At 35.9% G+C, this 23405-nt stretch overlaps 1 protein-coding gene across 10 annotated transcripts in view; it reads right to left on the bottom strand.

The window, feature by feature from the left end:
• The window catches only part of CYRIB (CYFIP related Rac1 interactor B), a 145001-nt gene that overhangs the window by 13396 nt on the left and 108200 nt on the right, over window positions 1-23405 (bottom strand). For 5 of the 10 annotated variants that reach the window (XM_004743560.2, XM_013051762.1, XM_004743557.3 and 2 more), the window contains 5 exons: window positions 19528-19610; window positions 12528-12649; window positions 7866-7971; window positions 1949-2085; window positions 812-889 (listed from right to left, as the gene is read on the bottom strand). In XM_004743560.2, coding sequence (XP_004743617.1) covers window positions 812-889; window positions 1949-2085; window positions 7866-7971; window positions 12528-12649; window positions 19528-19600 — 516 coding nt within the window. In that variant the 5' untranslated portion in view covers window positions 19601-19610. Of the gene's footprint in view, window positions 1-811; window positions 890-1948; window positions 2086-7865; window positions 7972-12527; window positions 12650-19527; window positions 19611-20524; window positions 20608-23405 lie in introns of those variants that run through there. The other 5 variants (XM_013051764.1, XM_004743563.3, XM_045078125.1 and 2 more) reach the window with 4 other exon arrangements.

Raw genomic sequence — 23405 nt, forward strand, 5'->3', positions numbered from 1 at the left:
ATCCAGTTGAGGCTACAAGGCTGATCCTAGAAATTTCCCTATTTTTCACACCAATTAGCACAATGTAGGTTCCTCAAAATCCCTAAAGAAATAGAGAACAATTTCTTTCTATTTAAGGTTTTACTTACGGTATTTGACTCCCTGGAGGTAGAAAAGGGTAAAGACAAGGAGAAATCAAGGCAAATCAAGCCCAAGTAAAGCAGAAGAGCATTTATGTAGCCAAGGAACAGGCACAGGAGTGCTCACGGTCCATGAGCTTGCTCTCCCCTCTTGCCAACATCAGTATCCTCCCATTCCAGTCAAATTCTCTCCAGGATTCTTCCATTCTAAGACTGTGGAGTCAAAAAACTCACAACCACGATTTCACAAAGTTTTTGTGCAATTTAAATGAGAATCCACATGAGGCACCTGACTGGCTTGGTCAGGGGCTCTTGATCTTGGGGTTGTGAGTTCGAGCCCCATGTGAAGTGTAAAGATTACTTAAAAATCTTTTCTAAAAAATTACTTAAAAAGATTACTTAAAAATCTTTTCTAAAAAATCAAAAAATAAATAAAATGAGACTACACAGAGAATTTTTAAGTATCAATGTTGTATGAACAGACAGCAACTGTACTGAAGGAAGGAGTCATGGCGATTGAAGGGACTCAGTGGAAGGGCAGTCGGGGGCATCCTGCCCTTTCCTCCCACAGCGACAGCCCGTAGTGAGTTACCGACTTTATCATCAGCTTGAACTTCATCTGAATGGACGAGCACATGAACAAGCAAACTAACGGCTATCATTACTATACCCAATTCAAAGCATTGACTTACTGGGACGTTATTAATCCTCATACGACTCAATGTTCTTCTGTAATAGCTGAAATCATTCTGTATGGCGGGATTTGTCATCTAAAGAAGACATTCACGAAAGAAAAACGTATTATGCACGCTAAATGACAGTGTAAAAATTAAGTGAAAAATCTCCTAAATACAGCTTTAACGAGTTAAGTGACAACTCCCTAATTTAAGAACTAAAACTGGCATAACCCAAGATAGCTTTTTGTACCTAAATCACATAACATTGTACTTAGTCCTTCTGAATATAAACCACGTAAACTGTTTTATAGTCATGATCCATATACTTCCCTTCTTTTCAGTAATTTTAGGTAACATATGAAATAAATGGTTGTTTCCCAAAAACCAGTATTATCAAATAAAAGAAAAAAGAAGAAATATGTAAGCACTTAGTTTTGAATTAATACAATAAAAAGTATGTATGTCTTGGTACGTCTATATGGTCAACAGTGCAATCCTCAGACTAAAATTTTATATACAAATTCTTTGTGCTCAAAGTATTAATAAAAGAGAATCGCTTCCTATTTTGTAAAATAAATAGAAGGCTGTAATTAGGAATCCACCTCTACCACCTATCAGATAAGGTCCTCGAGGTCTTGGAAAGTTCCACCTCACACCTGGTTACTGTGACAGAGTCTCAAGTGGATCAGGTCTCCTCACATGAGAGTTACTACCTATTTCTTTACACTCAGTCCTTCCAACAATGTGGGGGCGGGGAGAGTGTGCAGGGAAATAGGAAGACAACATAGAGAGATGAGGAAGAAGGCAGGCAGGCAGGCACAAGGAAGAAAGGAAATCTCTTAACATCTTTATATAAAGGGATGCTGAAAATTAGGGATGAGTAGAGAAGAAAAAATAGTATTAGAAAAGGTGAATATTGCTCCAGAGATATTTTTAAAATAAGTTAAATGAAGACAAACTATGGGGTAATTTGCTATTTGCTACACGTATAATACATCAAAAGATTTGCCCTTTTAAATGTAGTTTTCCATGTTTTGCAATGAACCAACAGACACCACGTAAACACACTGTGAAGGTCTCCAGGCATTTCCTACTGTGCTCACTTAGAGGCTCACGACATCCACGCACCTCGGGGCCAGTAGGGAGGCCTACCTTGAGCTCGTCGAACCGGAGTGTGAAATGAAGAATCTCTGCGAACTGTTTGGCAAGAGCCTGCTCTCGCTCTAGATGCTGCGTGGGAGAGTACGGGGTACTTGTCAAGGCTCCCAGAAGACCTCTTAGTGCTGCTTCTACAGAAAGGAAGATTAAAATCTTAGGCTGTAGCTCCCTGATTTTTATTTAAAAATGAGCAATTTATAAATGTTATGATTTTAATTCCCATAAAAATAAGGTCTCTTCAAAAGCCAGATCATCTAAATATAATCACTGAAATGGAACAGTGTTAAACAGAATAAAAACCTTGAAGGAACCAATTCAGCTTTAAAATTTCATAAACCCAAATTCAAAATAACACAGAATGCAAATCTAATGAATTTAACACCAGGATCAAACAGCAAATGTTCTGTTTTCATCATTCTACGTAGTGTTGGTTTTTATGAACTGGTAAAGGGTTACCCTACAGCTGAGTAACTTTCAGTGGCATCATGTCCACACAGTCAAATCTCCACATGGCTGGGAATCAATCAGCAACTGTTCGTACTTTGAATATGTTGCTTATTTATAAACACAAATTGCTTTCTTTCAGATACTAAGGGAAATGAAGTTTTTGATTTAATAATTAGCTTCCTATCTTAGAGCTTGGCATCTTAGAATCACAATATAAATATCCTGATTCATTATGTAAGTAAAACGGTCCCTTCGAAATAAATGCTTTTTGGAACTAATACATACTGTGTTTAAAAATAGATATATTTCACTTCAAAAAAAAAAATCAAAGAAATCAAACTAATTCATTCATAGATTCCAGAATCAGAAAGAAATGCCAGACTCTATTCAGAGAAAACAGGAACTTACGGTAGTAGATGGTGATCCAACATTAATGAAAAACTGTCAGATTACTAATATTTATTAATAATAAATTTATCAGATCATCAACCCTTAACTTAAAAAAATACCAGCTCTACTATTTATGAAGACCCTAATAAGAACTAACATCTCTACTACGCATATGACTTGGTCTCCTATTAAACTTTCACCGTCAACTAGGACATGAGCATTACGATGGGTACATACTGAGTTTCAAAGATTTAGACTCCCAAGGGTATAGCTAGTAAATGCCAGATGTTTCTGACTCGACAGCCTTATTCTTTCTACCACAATACATAACTGACTGTCTCTCAAATAAAGCAACACTCTACCCAGCCTTCTGTAACCTTCTAAAACGCTCATCTATGGATTACTACACAGGAGGTACTTCTTGTATGTCTAATATGTGCTGGTACTAAGCTAGATACTACAGAGACATTATTTGTCACCTACACAATAACTCCAAACAATAGTTCTTATCTTTTTTACAGCAAGTCAGAAAAAGTCCTGTCGACCGTGTGCCAGGCACTAGGGGAACAGAGATGAAAGCAGACATGCTCCTTATGCCCACACGGAGCGTGACTACACAGAGAAGAAAGACAAATTATTATCGTTGTGATGTGTGTTAAGAAGTACATGATACAATGACAAAATATAAAAATAGAACCTCACCTAGTTTAAGGCTCAGGAAAAGACCTCTCTGAGTAAGTGACATTTGGGCTGAGACTGAGGTGTGCATTAAAGATGAAAAAGAGGCAGGGAGCCTGCTTCTCCCTCTGCCTCTGTCTGCCTGTGCTTGCTCTCGCTTCTCTCTCTATGACAAATAAATAAAATAAAAAATCTTAAAAAAAAAAAAAAAAAGTGGGACGCCTGGGTGGCTCAGTTGGTTAAGCGGCTGCCTTCGGCTCAGGTCATGATCCCAGCGTCCTGGGATCAAGTCCCACGTCGGGCTCCTTGCTTGGCAGGGAGCCTGCTTCTCCCTCTGCCTCTGTCTGCCTGTGCTTGCTCTCGCTTCTCTCTCTATGACAAATAAATAAAATTAAAAAAATCTTTAAAGATGAAAAAGAGTTTGCAGGCAGGGCAGTGAGCCCGATCCTGAGCTGAGAAGAGCAGGACACAGCAGAGGAATGGCAAGAAGACCAATACATGTAGAAAAGAGAGCACAAGGAGGAGAGTAACCTAAGACCAGAACAATACGTGTGTAATTTATGTGCCATAGTAAGTATTCTGGTCTTGTCATCCTAATGTCCCTGGAGAAACTACTTGAGCAGGGTGGTGCTATCATCAGATTAACATTTATAAAAACTCCATGTCATCTGCTATGTGTAGAATGGATTGCAGAAGTACAGATGGTTTACAGAAGTGCAAGAGTGGATGTGAAGGTCAAGTAAAAGGAAAAACACATTTTAGGTATTTTAAAAAATGGCTTACTCATCTCTTGAGATTCATTCTGTCTGTCAGTATTAATGTAAGTGGAAAGCAAAGTTTGAGAGAGATGAGAATAGTAAAAAACCATTAAACACACACACACGCACACCAATACTGTTACAGGCTGTTAAAGAAAAAAGAAATTTGCATTCCCGAGACTTTATCAAGTCTCAGGGTAAAATTAACATTCAAGGTGCTCTGCCACTTTGGGAGATGGCAGAGCCGCCTCCCGGCCCGGCCCCCCCACCCCCAAAGAGTGCAGTCCAGTCACTAGGCTGAGCTGGGCTGGACAATAACCATGTTGGAGAACTTCTGTCCCTGAATGGCTGAAGCACTCAAGGGCAAATCTGCGAAAAAGGGGCATCTCAAGACAATGGCACTGCATATCTGCCTCTGGGACACCTAGACCAGCCTCTCATTTTGAGAGCCTCTGTGGATACAAAACAATCCTACTAGTCTTTAATGCCCTGTGTCAAGAAAGGAATCAGAGACAGAAGATCCCAGAAGACGGCTCAGGTCTCTGGCTGAGTTGTAAAGAAACGGATGTCAAGGAGACGGTGATGTAGGGATTGGTCTTCCGGATGGAGCTCCTAAAACAAAATCACGTGAACAGGATTCTTAGGAAAGGTGACAAGAAGAAATTAACAAGTTACTAAGTTCTAGAAGAAATTAGCTGGTAGATCAGTGCACAACGTTACAAGGAAGAGACTAACTGGGAAAAATAATAAAGACAGATTAGTCCACAAGTAGAACAATAATGGGAAATGACTGGATGCCTAGGAAGAGGAGGCCCCTGTCCAAAGTTCTCCTTTAGAGATAAGCATTTATTCTCACCACTGCCATCCACATCTAAATCAAAGACTTATATCGGAACTTAAATCCTCAGAAGAGAACACAAAAGATGTGGATGGTGGGTGACTTAACATAGCCAAGAAACATGACCACACTCATTGTGGGCAATCTAGCCCAGAGAAAGCGAGCCAACATGTTGGAGAGACCTACCCATTATGATCTCAGGGGATGGTCCCTATTAATAAGCCCCTGAAACAGGAAGATGACTGAGGAAAGACAAAGGAGTCTGTTTATTGTCTGATCATACAACCTTCACTGAGTTGCCTCAACTAGGAAGGCCTCAGACTAAAATAAGCAGGTACAGAATATTCTCCAGGCCGGCAATATTAATCTTATAGCCTAAGGTCAGTGTATCTTCCCAATTAGTAGAGTGATCCCTTCCCCCTCTCTCTAGAAGGATGCAAACTGGCAAGGGATCAGGGTCCCTCTTCTGGAATACACACCACAGTGTATCTGCAGTGCTGAGGCCAAGCACCCTCTCCTTGGGATAGCACGATTCTGAAGGATCATGTGGATCTTAACAGGTGGTGCTTTGTGGGCTATTTGTAATGTTTATCCTCACCGGTGGCTCAAGCAGGAACAAAAGAGACAAAAGGTTTAGTGGATATAAACCAGATGGCCTACCAGACTTGAAGTCCAGATAGGGTACTGAAAATCAGAGAATTTAAGTCATGTGGTCAAGACCACACAACTAATACATGGCAAACACCAGATTTCTAATAGGAAGCTATGCCTCCAAAGCCTAAAATCTGTATTATTGCTCCTCCTAAATACCTAATACATATCTGATACATCAAATGTGTGTATTCATTTTTTTAAAAAAAGATTTTATTTATTTATTTGACAGAGAGAGAGATCACAAGCAGAGGGAGAAGCAGACTTCCCATTGAGCAGGGAGCCTGATGTGGGGCTCCATCCCAAGGACCCTGGGATTATGACCTGAACCCAAGGCAGACCCTTAACAACTGAGCCACCCAGGAACCCCCAGATGTGTGTACTCATTAGTTCACCCTCACTCACTCAAGAAACAGTGAGCTCCTATCATATGTAAACAAGGCTATGTTACTGTCCACAAAGAACCTGGAAACATTATTAACCAGGTTACTGGGGAAGAGATGAGGAGTAAATTGTCCTATATTAAATTTGTACTTTCCTTATAACTTTACAGAAGTCCTTAGAGTAATCAAAGTTCCAGGCTCCCACATGACGGTATGAAAAACGATAGCTTCTTGCTATTACCTATGTTATAATATACTCTGGTGAAATGGAACAGAGACCACTAGCCTGATTTAATTCTGATAGTTAAAACATGAGAAAACATGTAACCCTGACTGGTTTGGCCTATTTTACAATTATTCTTTTCTAACTGGCAAATGCTAAGAGACCAAGATGAGTCTGAGTAGGCCTGAACACCATCCAAAGCAATGTAACTTCAAATGCAGCCAGGAACTAGCAGCACAACAAACACTCTAAATATGAAGGAGTCAAGATGATAATCACAATTAAAACACTTCAGTCCAATGAAGCTACAAAATTACAGATTACAGAGATACTTGATCAAAAGGTTGGCAGTGTGAAAGAAATGACTGTCCTGTTGAGGTAATAAGCTACAATTTTTACTTCTAGTAAAAAAAGGATAATTTGTAACAATACTTCTATTTCAATAATCTGTACCTTTAACAGTCTGTCCTTCATCTAAGAAAAAGAGCAGTTCTCTTAGTTTTTAAAAAATGTAGGCATTTCAAAAAACAACAACAAAAAAAAAGTAGGCATTTTTAAAAAATTGAACTTCAGCTTTGAAGTAGGTTGCAGACCCAAGTGGCCTAATAGCCAATATGAAAGTTATGGAGAGCCAGATAGAAAAAACTAGGAAGTGACAGTGATCTACTGCAAACTATAACACTCAAGCCCTACACCAATGGACACAGAGATGCTTTGCCATAGAGATCGCTCCAGCCAATACCAATCAACTGCCCAAGCTAATGATTTTTTCAAGACATCTAGAGACTTAAAAACATACTTATAAACAACAAAACACAGAACTCAAGTAATTACCAATTTCTAAAACCTGGCAACTTATGTCTTTCAAATTACTCCAACAGCTAACTACCTAAATCTTAACCTGCTCTTCCTCCTCCTTTAACAGAAAGGGAATTCCAATTCTGCTTATTCACTATATGGAAGATACAATTCTGATCTTTGAGTAATTTTTCCCACACCAGGGAAAAAGCAAATGGTTTTGAACGCTTTTTGTTTTAATAACTCCCCAGATAATTTTGGGCACATCATCAACTTGCTATTTCTCATCTTGTACCATTTTAGATACATGAACTGACCATAATCAGCAATTATTTTTAAGGACACAAAAATCTAAATAACCCAAGGGCCTGATGATTAGTTCCCACACATGGGACAGGATGTGCTGTAGAGCTGGAGAGAAATTCTAGCACGTGTTTCCAGGACCCTTTAGGCTAAAATAAACAAATAAGAAAGTAAGTAAGTAAGTAAGTAAATAAATAAATAAATAAAATCAGGCATTTCCTTATGGAAGTTATAATTTATTGGGGGAAATGGTCTAAATAATTTAAAGACCTAGGTTGATAGGGATGATACAATTATGCTGTAATATTACAGTCTAACAAGATTGCTGTACCTATGTAGCATATAAATTTAGCAAGGTGAATATAAAATACTCTACATTAATTCCTTATCAATAAATGACTTTTTCACTAGGGAAGTCATAATTATGAAACTTTCAACTTACCTAACCTCTGAGAAAATTCATAAAATGTCTTTAATTTGCCTACTAGTGGGACAACTGCACCCCAAGCCTTCTCTTGCAACTTCTCATCTGCTGGATGCTGGATTGCCTTCAAAATCCAAAGAATAAAAATAGTTAGAGCTTTAAAAATCAAAACAGTATTATTTTTACATTAAAATATAGGTTTCGGCAAACACAGGAAACCCTGGTATACTTGATAAAATACGACCTGCCTTTCAGACCACTAAGCAATCTTTTGTGAACATGGAGGGGTCACTCCCAAAGAAAGGTATTTTCTTGCTTTTATCTTTCTTTTGCTTTTCGTACTCTTTTATGGAACTTAAGGCCTTTTTTTTTTAACCATCTGGTTTGTTTTCTCTAACATTTTCAAACAAGCTAAACATGCTATCTCAAAGTTGAAACTCATAACCAAAATGGGGGAGTGTCTGGGGGGTTCTTCTTATAAACATTATCAGGAGGTATCGACATGTTTAGATTTTCCAAAGGCAACTAGTACTCTGACTCCATCCACACTAAACTGAAAAACAAGAAAGCAAAATAAAATTGAAAGCAGACAGATTTAGGGAATGATCTGAATAAATAAGCTACAAACTAAACAAATGGGCTATGTATTATTTACACAATGCGTCTTATAAGCTTTCCGCTACATGAAAATTTTGATTTTTTTATGTAAAACTTTTTTTTTTTAAAGATCATATTCATTTATTTGAGAGACAGGTAAGAGCATGAGAAGGAGAGAGGGAGGCAGAGGGAGAGGGACAAGCAGTTTCCCCATCAAGAGGGAGCCCTGGCAGGGCTGGATCCCAGGATTCCAGAAGTCCAGGACCCCAAGATCCCAAGACGACCTAAGCCTAAATCAGATGCTCAACCAACTAGGCCACCCAGGTGCCCCTATATAAAATGTTTATGAATTCTATCCAAACACAGTAGGATTCTGAAGTGAATCCCATTTATGTCACTACCTACAATTTTAATATTAAAGAAAATCAGACATTACATGTAACAATCCTTCTTTCACATTAACATGAATATTTCAAAGGGACTGTGATACTGTCCTGACAAATACGAAAAGTTCTTTTAGCCTCAAGACCCAGTCTCAGCAATGCTTTATATCAAGTGGTAAAAATCTGTTTATTATTCAGGAAATAACCAAACAGATAAAAATTAAAATTTTCTTTTCTTGAGAAGCATATCCAACTTCTCTTGCAAGAGCTAAGAATTATTTTCAAAATAATAACTCATTCTCATAATATCAAAATGGTCTGGCAAACATACCTACTTTCACAACTGAGTGAGTTAACTGCTTCCCTGACCCTGCCCTGCCTGCATTTAGACTGGGACACTGGTTGCTCTTATATGATAACATGTTATGGTTCTCACTGTAATTGTGATTCCTTTTTCTTTCACATTAGTTTCACTGTGTTAGGCGACATTTCTGGTACAGCACCCAGACAGCCCAACATGCAAAGGACACTCAGTACAGGTTAGCGGTGAGACTGTCATGGAGCAGATATGTTAACTCCCAGCTCCAAAAATGTCACAACTGGTATAGATTCATCAAAACAGTAGCTGAGTGTTCTTATTTCCCTCACCAGTGGCCTATCCTAGAGAATAAGCTTTGTTTATTTAACAGATTCTGTATTAAATCAAATTTTATTCTATTTCAATCATGTTTACTAAAATGTTACTTAAACAAAAATATAAGTAATTCCACATCCACAGCACAGGTTTGTACATTTACCTTGCTCTTGAATGATACTGTTTTGGAGAATATTTTCTAAAATGTAATCTAAAAAAAAATTTTATAGATCTCATTTTACAACTGGCCAAACAGACCTCCAAAAAAGGAAACCATTTTATAATAGCACTTGCATTAAAATCACTACCTTCATAAACCAACCAATATTGAACTTTTAACAATTATTGTATATAATAAAACTGCTTGACAGTGATGTGCATTTATTAGTAAATCTGAACACTTTATTTCTATTGTCTGTGCTTTTTCATAGGTAGAATAGTAGTTCTCCCAAGTTTATTTAAGTCTTTCTATTGACAGTTACTGTAGTGGTATCTGTTCTCTGTATATTTGTATATAATCAGCTTTTATTTGTACCTTCCTTTCTTGTTTTCCTATTATTCTGAAATATGCTATTTCTGCTTATAGAGTTCAACCCAGACATCAATATGCATTCCTCAGTGAAAGTTTCTTCAAATGCTTGAATAGTTACACACTTACCTTAATCTACAGATTTAAATGCTATTTTGTTTTCTAGCTTACATATTTTTTATCTATTTTATTTACCTACTTCTCTGTCCTTAATTCCTTTACCAAAGAATTAATGAAGGTACCTTAATAGGTAGCCTGGTAAGGTGAATCTCTTACTATCTCTTGTGATTCTCCCCTTTCCTTTTAGTGTTATTTTTCTATGTAAACTTTAACTCTGTGACATGTATTTATTTGCCCACACTACCAACCACGGAATGCTACAAATGCACTGAATATGGTGACGGCGCTAAACTGGGTGACCATAGGGTCCTACGGTACTCCAACCTTTGGTCACTGCCTCTAAAATTCCTGGTTTCACAGCTCCCTAAGTCCTCTTTGAAATGACTCCTAAAGGTTTCCATCATTTTACTGTCTTTTAGAAGATGACAACTACATTCAATTAAGTCAATAGATGCATTTCATTAAGTCAATATAAAGACTGTAGTGAGCCTTTCCACAAAGAAGGAGAGTAACCCTTCACTTGGTTAAATTAAAAAAATCCTAAGGGCTCTAACCTTAAAAACAGATAAAAGTCTGTATCTCTATAGTTTTTTTCTTTATTGCTTATGGGAAACAGCTGTAACCAGCTATCAGAATTCAACCATAAAACTTTAAAAACTTTAATGATATAATACTGAACAATTAAAAATAATTTGTAGCACTGATAATCAATATGAAGACACTAAAACACTTTTAGAACAAACTATGAATTGTTGTGACCTACAGGAAAAGAATTTGTCAATTAGTTAATTAAATCCTGTTTAATCATTTAAATCTTCCATTTCCACAAATGTTTGGATTTTTCAACTTATGTTTAAATGTTTAGGACTTGAATTTCACAGAAATGGTTACATGCCTTTATTTACTGAAATCTAAAGGTTTCACTTAAGCTAATGATACTGGCAAGATTCGTCTAAGCTCTTGTATTTATTTCTTCGACAGTTACTAAGTGCTTCCTAAACACTGTTTTAGGTGCTGATGACACACCAATTAGTAAGAAACCAGGTTTACCCTCCTCCTCAAGCTGGAGGTGGCAGTGGAGTTATCAACATTAAATTTCAATAATTTTTTTAAAAAAGTGATAGTTACCGTAAAAGAAATGTGTGCAAAGCACTGGGGCAAGACAGTAGGGGAAGTAATTACTGAGATGTGAAGGAAGGAAAGTGTACGTGTGTAAGACGTTCAAGAAACAAACAGCCCAAGCCAGGAGAGCTTAAAAAAAAAAAAAAATGAATTCACAATATCTATAATTTCCCTCAGCTCATGCTATCACCAATGGCTAATCTAAACCAGAAACCCTGGAATCATTAACTCCCCTTCTCCCTTATATTAAACATCCAGTCAATCACCAAAACCTGTGGCCCCTTGGTCCAAAACTAAATCGTCTTGAATCATCTTCTGGTACCTACACTTAATTCTGCCTTCATTAACACTACAAATGTCATCAGAGGAATGGAGCTGGTATGCGGGCCGTAAAACCAACAGACTGCTCCTTGACAACCTCTGCACTGTTAGTTATACAGAAGAATAGAAGAAGCAGAAGGGTGGGAAAAAATGAAGAAACAAGACAATGCCCTTAAGAAATGCATCATGAGAAAGAGATAGGTCCAGAGGCTAGGGTGTTTCTTTGGGTGGTAGAGGACACCCAAGTATGTGTATATTCTGAGGGGAAGAAGCCAACAGAAGAAAAAACATAGAAGATGTAATTAAGAGAAGGAATAATTAAAAGAGCAAAATTCCAGAGGAGGATGCAGAACAAAGGTAGAGACATTAATCTTGGTACCAAGTAGAGATACAGCTTTTTCTGAAAAACAGAAGAAGTGGAGTAAGAGGTAGTTAGAAACCTGGATGAGTTCAGAGGCTCAGGAGAAGATAATTGAAGAAACCACACCAGATATTTGCTCCATGGTGTAAAGTCATCAGACAGTTGGGGGAGTCCAGACCACAAGGATGACAGCAGCCTTCTCCCGGAAAGCATAGGAGTGGGGAAAAAAATAAGAATAGCAGGACAAAAGGCCACAGAAAGTTATGTTCTCTTCTCCGCCCAAAAAGTATATATGTATGTATGTATAATAACTAACTAACTAACTAAATAAATAAATGATATAAATCATCCCTCATGGATACTGTAAATTTCAGATGTGAGAGCAACCAAAAAAATAAAATTTTCTCCAACATACATAAATTACATATTCAGAACACCATTTTCCTTTAACCCTTGTATCACTAAAACCACATCTGAAATAGTCCAAGTAAATGATCATTCTTTAAGTGTAATACTTAATATGCAACAGAGAATTCACAAGTATGTACAAAAGGGCTTAAGAAGAGGGACACAGAGAATTTTAGTTTATTGGAAAATGTTTAAACATCTTTACCTCTCGTATTTCATGGCCAGCTCCTCTATATGATTGCAAATCCTCCAAGATACCTTCTGCATCTTTTAATACTACATTCACCTGATTATAAATTTCCTTCTCAGACTCTGTAGGCTGGGCATCTAAATAGCAGGAAAGCACAAAAAAATTTACAGTCACATGGTTTTTTTAAATAAATGTGTAACTCTAAGCAATGAACAGTCTCAATTTCTAAAGATGGCTCACATCTTATTCAATGTTAACTCCGAACTTCTCAGAAAAGACTGGTAATTTTTTCATACTTCTACAACATTTCTAGCCTCAAGTTTGTAAATACACAAGGAGCAAGGGACCATCAAACATTACTATTTGTCTTAAGTTACAAACCATGACTTGGTATATTAAATAAAATTGAGAATTTTAATTCAAAGTTCAAATTGTGATAGTGGTAATAATCACTTTTACTACTATAGTAATCATTACCAGTAATGACAGTAAATGCATGAATAATGATTTATTTTAATGCAACAGAAATGGAAAGCCTACTAACATATCTTGCTCACCTATGGTTTAAAATTGAAACTGCTTTATTTTCCTAGAAAGTTCATTTTAGTGATTTAAGTGTCAATATAAAATAAATTAAAAACTATCTGAAAATGACATTTGTTAGATGTTCCCCTTTCCTAGGGACCACTTTGAATTCTGTGCCAATGAACTTCTCTGCTGATAAGCACAAGGTCAAAACTCTTGTGTAGAGGAGTTCAAATTATGACACTGTTTCAGAATGGCTAGGCTGCTGAAAACCAGATACTTGCATCTATAATACTGTCTCTGAAATTCTGAAATACTAAAGCAAAAACGGGTTCCTCGCACACTTTGGGACAGAGAGAAAAATGAAGGGAGAATTATAGTCATAAAAAGCACAATCAGGAACACAAACATATGGGCATTTCTACCACCTGTGGTGTTAGTCACACAGCATATGCTAACAGATGACTAAATCTGGATTTCTCTCTTCTAAAATTGAGGTAGCAGAAACCCTGTTTTTAATAACTTGGTCATTTGTTTCTCTAAGGCTAAATCTTTTTTATTTAATATAATTCTTTTCTTTTCTTTTCTTTTTTTTTTTTGAGAAAAATGGGCAATCTGTGTGAAATGGGACTTTTTCATAAACCTTTCCATATAGACCACATTTGATGCTACAAATAAGGCATAATGCACTAAACATTATAAACATTATGATCATCCTCATATTTTAGAGAGGAACGGTGTTGGATGAATTCCTCCACACAAAAATTTTTCTTATGGAGTCAGGGGAGGAAGACCAAATTGATAATATGAATTCAGAACATTTGGGATAAATCACTTTGTCTACCAATCATATACAACTAGTACTTAGACTTTTCTACATCCACTTTACCTTCCCACAAATACAAAATATATTTATTTCTTTCCTTAGAAAATTTAAAGAAACTTAGTTCACACATGAAACTAGGAGTCCAGATGCCTAAGAACTGTAACTTTATTTTGCACATGGGGCAAGTCGTAACTCAATTCCATCTATTAAAGCTGCAAACTAGTAAAAAATATTCCAGTTTTTAAAAAAATCAACAGGGTACCAAATTTTAACTTCACCATACTTAAACAGTACTATGGCAACAATAACATTCATGTGTAAAGTCCACTTAAGAATTTGTGTTCTTGTATCTGTCTGTTCCATTATTTTCTGAATCTTTCAGAAATCATCTACTTTTTTAATAAAAATACTGTGACAAAATAATTACACAAGAGGAGCCAAATTAAAAACACTCTGTATCCAAAGCCGTAACGTATATTACTAGAAGTAAATATTTATATTGGAGCTAAATGATTTCTTAAAAATCAGGGTTTGTTATTTAGCAGTAATAATTTCTCATATTTAGCCAGACCATATTCTCCAAATTAATAGTAAGACACACACTAAAAAAAAGTACACCTCATAATTTTTATACTTACACCAGATGCAATAGAGAAAAATAATTTTTTAACATGCAAAACAGCAGTTTTATACTTTTTCATATGGAATTGTGAAACTACAGACATAACATCAATAGTAGACACATATCATAGTTTTAATTCATGAAGTGGGAATTCATGACAAAGGACAATATTTTGACTGATATATTTATCAAAAAATACTTGTGAAGTTTGGAAATACTAAACTGTATTTTTGGTGTGGTGACTAGCCGTTAACAGAAAAATGTGACACTGAGACTTACATACAAAAGAAACATCATTAAGTAGATTTAAGTAGACCTTGAAGTGGTTAATAATGATCAGAAGTTTAGTAAGTACCAAGAAATTTAAAAATAAAGGAGAAGATTCCAGTTTCCCCTAAGGGTGGAAAAAATACCCAGCACCACACTGATTAAACATTTTTTAGACTGTCACAGGAAAGTCACATTTATAATTTTGAAAGCTGCTGAAGACTGCTGTAGAAATGAAGACAAACAGAAAGTAGCAGACAAGTAATAAGCACTACTTTACTGAGAGCAAGTCATGCAAAAGGGTGAAATACTAGGGAGGGAGAAGGACTATAAAATAAAGCATTTTTTCAAAATATGGTATCATATAATGCAACCAAGACTTGTCACTTTGATTTTTCATGGCAAAGAATGAAAAATTTTATTACTTGAAGAAAAAACTATCACTTAACCAGCTGACAAAAGGACATTCATTTGAATGCAAAATAAAGTATCTACTACTTAGAGTAGTAGTGATTGATTACTCATCAAGCTTAGTTTTAATAGCTGTTCAAGGGAAATTAAGGCATGTTTCAGTTGCTCTTATTATTTGAAGGTAAAATTAAATACTGTAATTTCACACTGGTTTCCTATTAAAGAGTCACTGAAAATAATTGCTAAAATTCAATCTGAATTTTATACAATTTTATACAAAATACAAAAGGGGGCAAAGATCAGCTACAAAAAAAAAAGTCAGAAAGCTAGTCGCATAAAAACTAATTGTGATAAGGGGTCACTGTGCTTTAGTTCTGCATTCACTCATTCAGTAAATATTTATGATCTCCCTAAGTTACATTGAAGCAGGGACCTCAATGTATAGCACATAGGCCGTACAGGATGTAAACTCAGTCCCAAGCAGATTTTCTGTAATAAATTATTTGGTGAATGACTGAGAAGGTAGAGACACAAATGCACCTCCACCATGAGTTAAAGGAAACTATTATGCATTTTCAACTCTGTATGAATATAATCTTTCATCATTTCAGAAAAATAAATAGAAGAAAATGCCACCAGAATAAAGATATTTCAAAGTATAGGGAGGGCAAAAGCAACTGAAAATATGCAAGAAGTAAAATAGGAAAATAAAATTAGACTAAAAGAGTGGATTTCAGTAGTTTTACAAGATTGCAAGGGACAAGTGACACAAACGACACAAGAATTAGAGGAAATGTATGATTAAATGGAAAGGCACTTTAACAAAGAATTAGAGAAAGTAAGATTCCATTCCTCCTTTACAAACAACCACCTTTATTTACTCTCCTATTCTGGTCTGCCTTGAGATAAGTTAAGTCAAGTTAACTAACAGATACTGAACCTCTAACATTCAGAGAGCACTCTGTGAAGGACGGAAAGGGACATAAAAATAAATAGAAGTCCCTATTCTCCTAAGAGCCACAATTTAATGGACTAACAGATACAACAGTTACTCAGGCTACAGATGTGTCATTAGAATGAGCTGTATCATTATCAAATAAGAAATTAAAAAAAAAAAAAAAACTAGAAGAGGCTATACTGCCCCCAATTCAGTGCTTTTTATATGCTGCCATTAGCATAACTGCTCCCAAATTTTATGGGGGCAATTCTGGGCTTATATCTTAGTTGAACCATTATTCTTAAATAAAATCTTATTACATAGTTATAATTTTAAAAAGGTCCTCTTTCTAGTTCACCTCGAGTAGGTAACAGTCTATTTCATTTAACACAGAATGTCATTTCATGCCTTAAGGCCTTTGTAGATGCTGTTCCTTCTTCCTAACAATGTCCTCCACTAACTTACCCTGAAACATTCTAACTCACCCTCTACAACACAATTCAACGGTTACCATCAGAAAGTCTTCCAAGATATCCCATCTACTCACTGCTAGGTCAAGTTAATCCCCTGTGATCTATACCTTGAATGGTAAAGGATGCAAAGGAAATTATTAGTTTGTGTTTCTATTGTATTATACTGAGAACTCCCAAAAGGCAGGGGTTGTATCTTTGTTATCTCTGAATCCCCAGCATCCGTCTACTGGTTGGCATACCGGAGGCAAGCTACAGACATTTGTTAACTGAACTGAAAAACCACGTATGTGCATGCATGTGAATAAGTGAATCATGATTTAAAGACATTTTCATTCTGTAAACTACAGGATTCCATCAGATCATGTTTTATATGCATAAAAATACTTAATTTGTATACAACTTGATACAAAATGCCAGTATATCTATCTGTATGGAATTATTGCTCTAGCTGCCCAATCATGGAGACACAGTGATCTAGATTTAACCACTATAAATGATCGAAGAGTAAAGCCAAATTACTCTGGTAACCTGAATTATTATTGTTCAACCAGAAATAAACAATGTAGTATGAAATATGCTACTTTAAAAAAGAATGTGGCTTTATTCTCAGTAATCACAAGGAAATGGCAAATCAACTATATTGACAATTCCTAGTCTGCTATGAAGCTGTTGAAGACAAGACCCATGCATTGGGCTATAGTCACTGAAATAGTCTAATGATAAGATAAACTTTTACAAACGGGAATATGCCACAGATCAAAGATAAAACTGATTAAGAGAACTCAATGTTAGAATCAAAAGAAAACATTTAAGGGCGCCTGGGTGGCTCAGTGGTTGAGCCGCTGCCTTCGGCTCAGGTCATGAACTCGGGGTCCTGGGATCGAGCCCTGCATCGGGCTCTCTGCTCAGCAGGGAGCCTGCTTCCTCCTCTCTCTCTGCCTGTCTCTCTGCCTGCTTGTGATCTCTCTCTGTCAAATAAATAAATAAAATCTTAAAAAAAAAAAGAAAAGAAAAGAAAACATTTACAAACCTAGATAAGTAACAACCGGCAAACTCTGGCCGAGTATACAGTATATCAAGTGTCAAACTGAAAGTTCTACATTGGCTGATAAGGAGAACAAATACGTTTTACTTTACATCTGTCTTTAGTTAACACTTCATATATAGTTCTTCATTACTGGTTATTAGTGTTGGTAGCAATTTTAACCTATTCCTGTCACTAAATTAGCTAATTAAATTTTAAGGATAATGGTTCAAACCCCCAAAGACTGTAAAATCAAGACCAAATAATACTTAAAATACTACAGTGAATTCGTGCTTCTCACTTGACCACAACATGATGCTAGGTTTATAAAAAGATCAAGTGCCAAGTCTTGAACAAGATCTTGACTGTATCAAGCCAAGATTCTGCAAATGTAAGGAATTTGAGACAGAATAAAAAGGAGACAGAATAGCAGAAAAATATACAAGACCAGTTTGAAACAGATGCAAATAAACTAAAATACAGCTCTAACGTAAGCTGCCTCATCTGAAAGAATAATCTTCAAGTCAGCAATTTGCTTAACATCCCCAAGCTGATTAAAATTCATGCCAGACATGCACTTAAAATGGCACTGTTAAATTGTTGAGAAGGGTCAAGAAAACTAATACTCATTTAATAAAATCTTCCCCTAAGAACCCAACAATTTAATATGGTCCTGATAGTCACATTACTTTTCTTTGCTAGCCTGTACACAGGACCCAAACTGTAACAGAACAGTTCTAGGAATGTAGTAAAATTTAAAAAAAAAAGAAAAAAAATCAGAGACCACAAATAATTCCATAAAACAGAGATAAGCTACAAACTGATTCATATGAACTGTCCTAGTTTAAAGAAAAAATATATAAATTATCCATAAAATAGAATGTATTATATAATATCACATAAACTTAAGTTGATGGAAAATACAAAGACTCTCTGGAGATAGATTTTAAGGGATTTGCTTATTTTGTTTTTAAAACCCAAAAAGGTCTTAAATTTTAAGAATTTAAAAATCTGTTCAAATGCTTTAATCTCAAATAAAAATGCATAGGATCACACAACTTAAAAATTTTTATCTCTTCACCCCTTCCTAACAATTTTCTAATAATGATCAGTTAAAACAGCAACATTCACAGTGAAACAACCATTTAATTTCATTGTTCTCAATCTGACAACCAGGTAAGCTAAAGCGATACAGACAGCCAAAAAGCAAAAGCTCTCCAACATGCACAGGGGTCAATGACACTTACCTGCCACTCTTAGACCATATTACAATAGGTCATGCAACATAAAACAAACAGAAGGCAAATTACTCAAAGGTCTGTGAACCCATTATTTTTCTTTTTATTTAGAGTTAGGAAAAAAAAAAAAAAAAAGGATTCCTGAAATACATACATATAATGAGTTTAACTTTTCAAATTAATTATCTGTAAAGATTAAATAATTAAGGTTCACACTTACCTTTTAATATTATGCCCAAATTACTGAGCTTTGAATGGCCTTCATGAACAGATTTGTAATTTAAAATACTTCAATAGATACATAGAGTAATTAAAGCCTAGTCAATTTTTCTCAACTGCAATAAATTTTCCCCCAAATATTGCTTCTATTAACAAATCTCAAAGTAGCATTTGTCCTTTCCACCAAAATTTTCTCATGAAAATTTTCATTAGAGTATCTCCAATTACAAAATAATGTCCAACTAGGAGATAAGACTCTCCTATAAAAATTCAAGTAAAAACATTTTATCATAATTTAATCTATAGAATATGACTTCTAGTTCTAGAAGGCACCAGAAATTTTACTCAAACACAATTCATAGCTCAGTCATGCAAAGCAGTTAAAAGATGGCAAAGTAGAAACATTCATTTAGTGCAAGACAGACGCAGTCTACTGCAGGCAAAGAGAAATAGATATAAAATCATCTTCTCACTTTCAAAATCAAGGAAAAAATTTGGCCCCTGCTCAAGGTCTGTGCATGTCAAAACTTTAAGAAGATTCCCCATGTTAAGGTACCTGTCAAGACAAGAATGAGAAAAGAGAAAATATCCCTTTATAAAAAAGAACATCTGAAATTTAAAAAAAAAAAAAAAATAGTAACAGGGAAAATGTTCATTAGGCCATGAATTCATCCTTCAGGTTACCCAGACTGTGCTCTGGCAGACAGCAAACCGTGTTCTCAGGGTGTTGATATGTAGGACCTAGAGGTGAAATGTGGTTTTCCTGTACACAATGGCACAACTGTTGGTCTAATTCTTCTCAAAATTCTCCCAAGACAAGTTTCATTAATGGCCTTATAATGAAAAATTCTTTAAGTATTCCAATAGTGCTAGTATTCTGAAAAAGAAATTTCTTATCAAGAATTATTCACATGTAATCTTGTTTAATATTGCACTGAAACAAAGATTTATTTCAAAGCCAAATATGGAGAGTTTTGGCCACAGCTCACCTTTGCATTTCATCTTAACATAGCAGAATATTCAGCTTACTTCCTGTATGCCATTCATTAAAGCATATATTTCTAACCAAATTTGGATTACTAATAAATTTGTGGAGGTTGCATAAAGTACTGACTCTGGATATGCAGCACCATACTGATTTTCTGTAAGATTATCACAGGATTCTGAGCAAACGCATTGCTGGGCGCAGTCACCAAGGCATACTATTAGAATGTTCATCATAAGGCTGGTTGCTTCATGGACTAATGAGAGGACGGCACTGGCTACAGACTCGACATGATTTTAGCAAATGAAAAACTAAAGAATTATACATATGATGGTGATGTTTGCCTACGAGTAAGAAAAAAATCATGCAAACTTTGTTTGATCCCCATATTTTATTAACAAATATTCGGGCCAGCCTTCACTGCGGTGTGACCATCTTTCACCTTTACCATTATGCACCAGCTGTGAAGGGCTAAAGAGACTTACTTTCAAAGTCCAAGAAAAAATGTGCTGCATTGTGGTCTATGTCCCTGGTTAGCACCTTAATGAGATTACCCATGCCAGCAAACCTAAAAATAAAAATGGCAACATCATTTAGTTCCAGTAAAAAAATTTTAAGCAGAGGCCTGGGATTTGGCAAAGGCTGGCTTGCTCATAATTACCAACAGGTGCAGGTTTATATACTTCTGGCACTGAAAATTTGGAACAACAAAAGCACATTGGCTCTGAGTTTAGAGCCCTTTCCCTCTTTTCCACACATCAAAAAAGTTACATAAAGCAAAACTGGAAAAAAGATATTTTTACATATAACTTGCAATATTTACATTTGATTAATAACTATGCTAGTGTTACTCCTTTAAAATGTTTGAGGCATATATTCTCAATTTAACATCAAAAACAGATCTCTCAAATAAGTGAAAACTGAAACTATTATTTTTAATAGGGAGAGTTTCCACCCTATTGGGAATACTAGGAAGACAGTATTTAAACCACATTTAACCATTAAAGACCGAAGGGAGTTATCAATCGATGACCCATTTAGAAAGTTTTCCCACACATAAACCAGTATTTCTTACATCTTCTATACTCCTAAAATTAATCAGATTTTTCATTATTTAACTCAAAGATGGATAATTCAACAGTATCAACTATTTACAAACACTCAAAGTATATGACTTGGAACTTAACACAACAAACAAGCAAAAGGGAGCCAGCAATCATCACAACTTAGTAAGTTTGCAGAGGAAAAACAGTAAAAATTAATGCATTAGCATAAATCTTGCCCCCCAATCTGCCATCAGTCAGTGAGGGTGGAAGGAACATCGGGGAAACCAGGCTCAAACTGTGAAACTGCAGTAACTATAAGGAAGGCAAACTGTGATAGCAGAGGCACCCCACACCCTCCCTTCTCAGTTTCAATTGTTTTTTCTTCTCCAAATAGGGAACTGCTAGCAAATATAAATGAAACAAAACAAAAAAGTAACAGTATTTTTTATCAGTGAAAGGAGACATCTTATTACTCACCCCCATTACAGACCATCTGAAAAGAGTTAGGACTTCTGGGCATCTATACTGTCCATTCCCCCCACCCCTTCCTCTACTTACTCTCTGGACAGTGGCATACTTATCTGACTCTGAGCATCCCAAAGAGGAGCTAATAGTATATGTGTAAGTTATTTGCTTTATCAGTCAAAGTGTGGTGGACTGACCACACACTTCTTAGAAAATGTTAAAATTTATTCACAAATGATAAACACCGAAAAGTCCTCTCTTCCAGTCGGAGAGGTCAGAATCTATCTTATTTTTGATATTAAAATCCTTCTTACACAGAATTTCACTGGAAAGATTTCATACAATGTTTTACACAGATAAACTGAGAGTAAAAGAAAGGGAAATATTTCATCTTGATTATCTTATCCACTGAAATTCTAGGCTTTTTTATAGACAGAAAATATAAGTGTTTTTCCAAAATCTTCACATCCAAATAAGACCTCAAATTGGTTACCAAATTTATTCAAGAATTGTTTTTTCCCCTTTGGAACTATTTGGAAATAGAGTACTTCACAGCTTTAATTTATAAGTTTTCACATATATATGGAATATCTGTTTCTAAACATATATAAAAGTCCTTCACTAACAAGAACTGAGACCAAATATACAAAGAATTACCTAATGGTATCAAAATTTCAACTACAGATGGAAAATAAGCACAAGAGAGGACTGAAATTATCTTTAAGAAAAAAAAGGCAGCACACCATTTGGTGTTAAGACAGTACTTCTGTGGACTCGAACCAGAATTCCACCTCTAGCTGACAAGCTGTCGGACCTTGAGGATGCCAGTTAACATTTCCAGGGCTCATTTTCTTCATCAGCAAAATATACATACCACAGAAACTATTTTAAAGGGTTATTAGGAGAGTTCAGTGAGATTAAGCACTAACTTAGCACAGGATCTGGCACACAGAAAGCATGAGATAAATGTTGGATACTGTTAACTATAACCCTAGAATTACAAAATTATTTTTAAAAAACAGTAATAGCTCTACTTCTTTAATACAAGCCAGTCTTCAACTTACCAATGAATTTCAATGTCATAAATCACAGTAAATGACAAAGACCACTTATTTTCAAGAATATTGCTGAAATGCTATCCTAAAATTATTCTTACGAGATCATCATCAGGTACAGGAGGAAGGGAGATTAGGTTTCCTTACCTTTTTACTTGTATGCACACAGTCGATCCTCAAGGAAAATACTCAAAATTGGCCAAGTCTGTCTGCTTCATTTCCCTATACACACCTCTGTGAACTTCTTCTACTATGTGGTCCTTCTTTCAAGGCACCCTAGCCCGATGTGACCTTAATCCCCTCAACAAGTACTCAAAAATTTAGAATTTCTTACCTCTTCATCCCAAACACTTAGTTTGAAAACGGCCCAGCTTATCTAGTACAGGTTTCTCAACTGCAGTACTATTAACATCTGAGGCTGGACAATTCTTTTGTGGTGAGAGGACTGTCTCACATGGTAGGACCTTTAGCAACATCCTGGGCCTATATGTATGGAGGCTATATATGCAATATAGCACACAAGTTGTGACAACCAAAAATTACTCAAGATACTATCACATGTTCCCAGGAAGAATCATCCTTGGTTGAGAACCACTGAATGTAGTATGAATGCATACAACTCAGAAAATTTCTTTACCAAAGAGCACTCAAGAAAGATCTACATAGGGATGCCTGGGAGGCTCAGAGGGTTAAGCCTCTGCCTTTGGCTCAAGTCATGATCTCAGGGTCCTGGGATCAAGCCCTGCATCAGGCTCCCTGCTCAGCGGGGAGCCTGCTTCCTCCTCTCTCTCTCTGCCTGC

This window comes from Mustela putorius, unplaced genomic scaffold (assembly GCF_011764305.1).
Source record: "Mustela putorius furo isolate JIRA1106 unplaced genomic scaffold, ASM1176430v1.1 tig00000228_pilon_pilon_pilon, whole genome shotgun sequence".
Classification (NCBI taxonomy): Eukaryota; Metazoa; Chordata; class Mammalia; order Carnivora; family Mustelidae; genus Mustela; species Mustela putorius.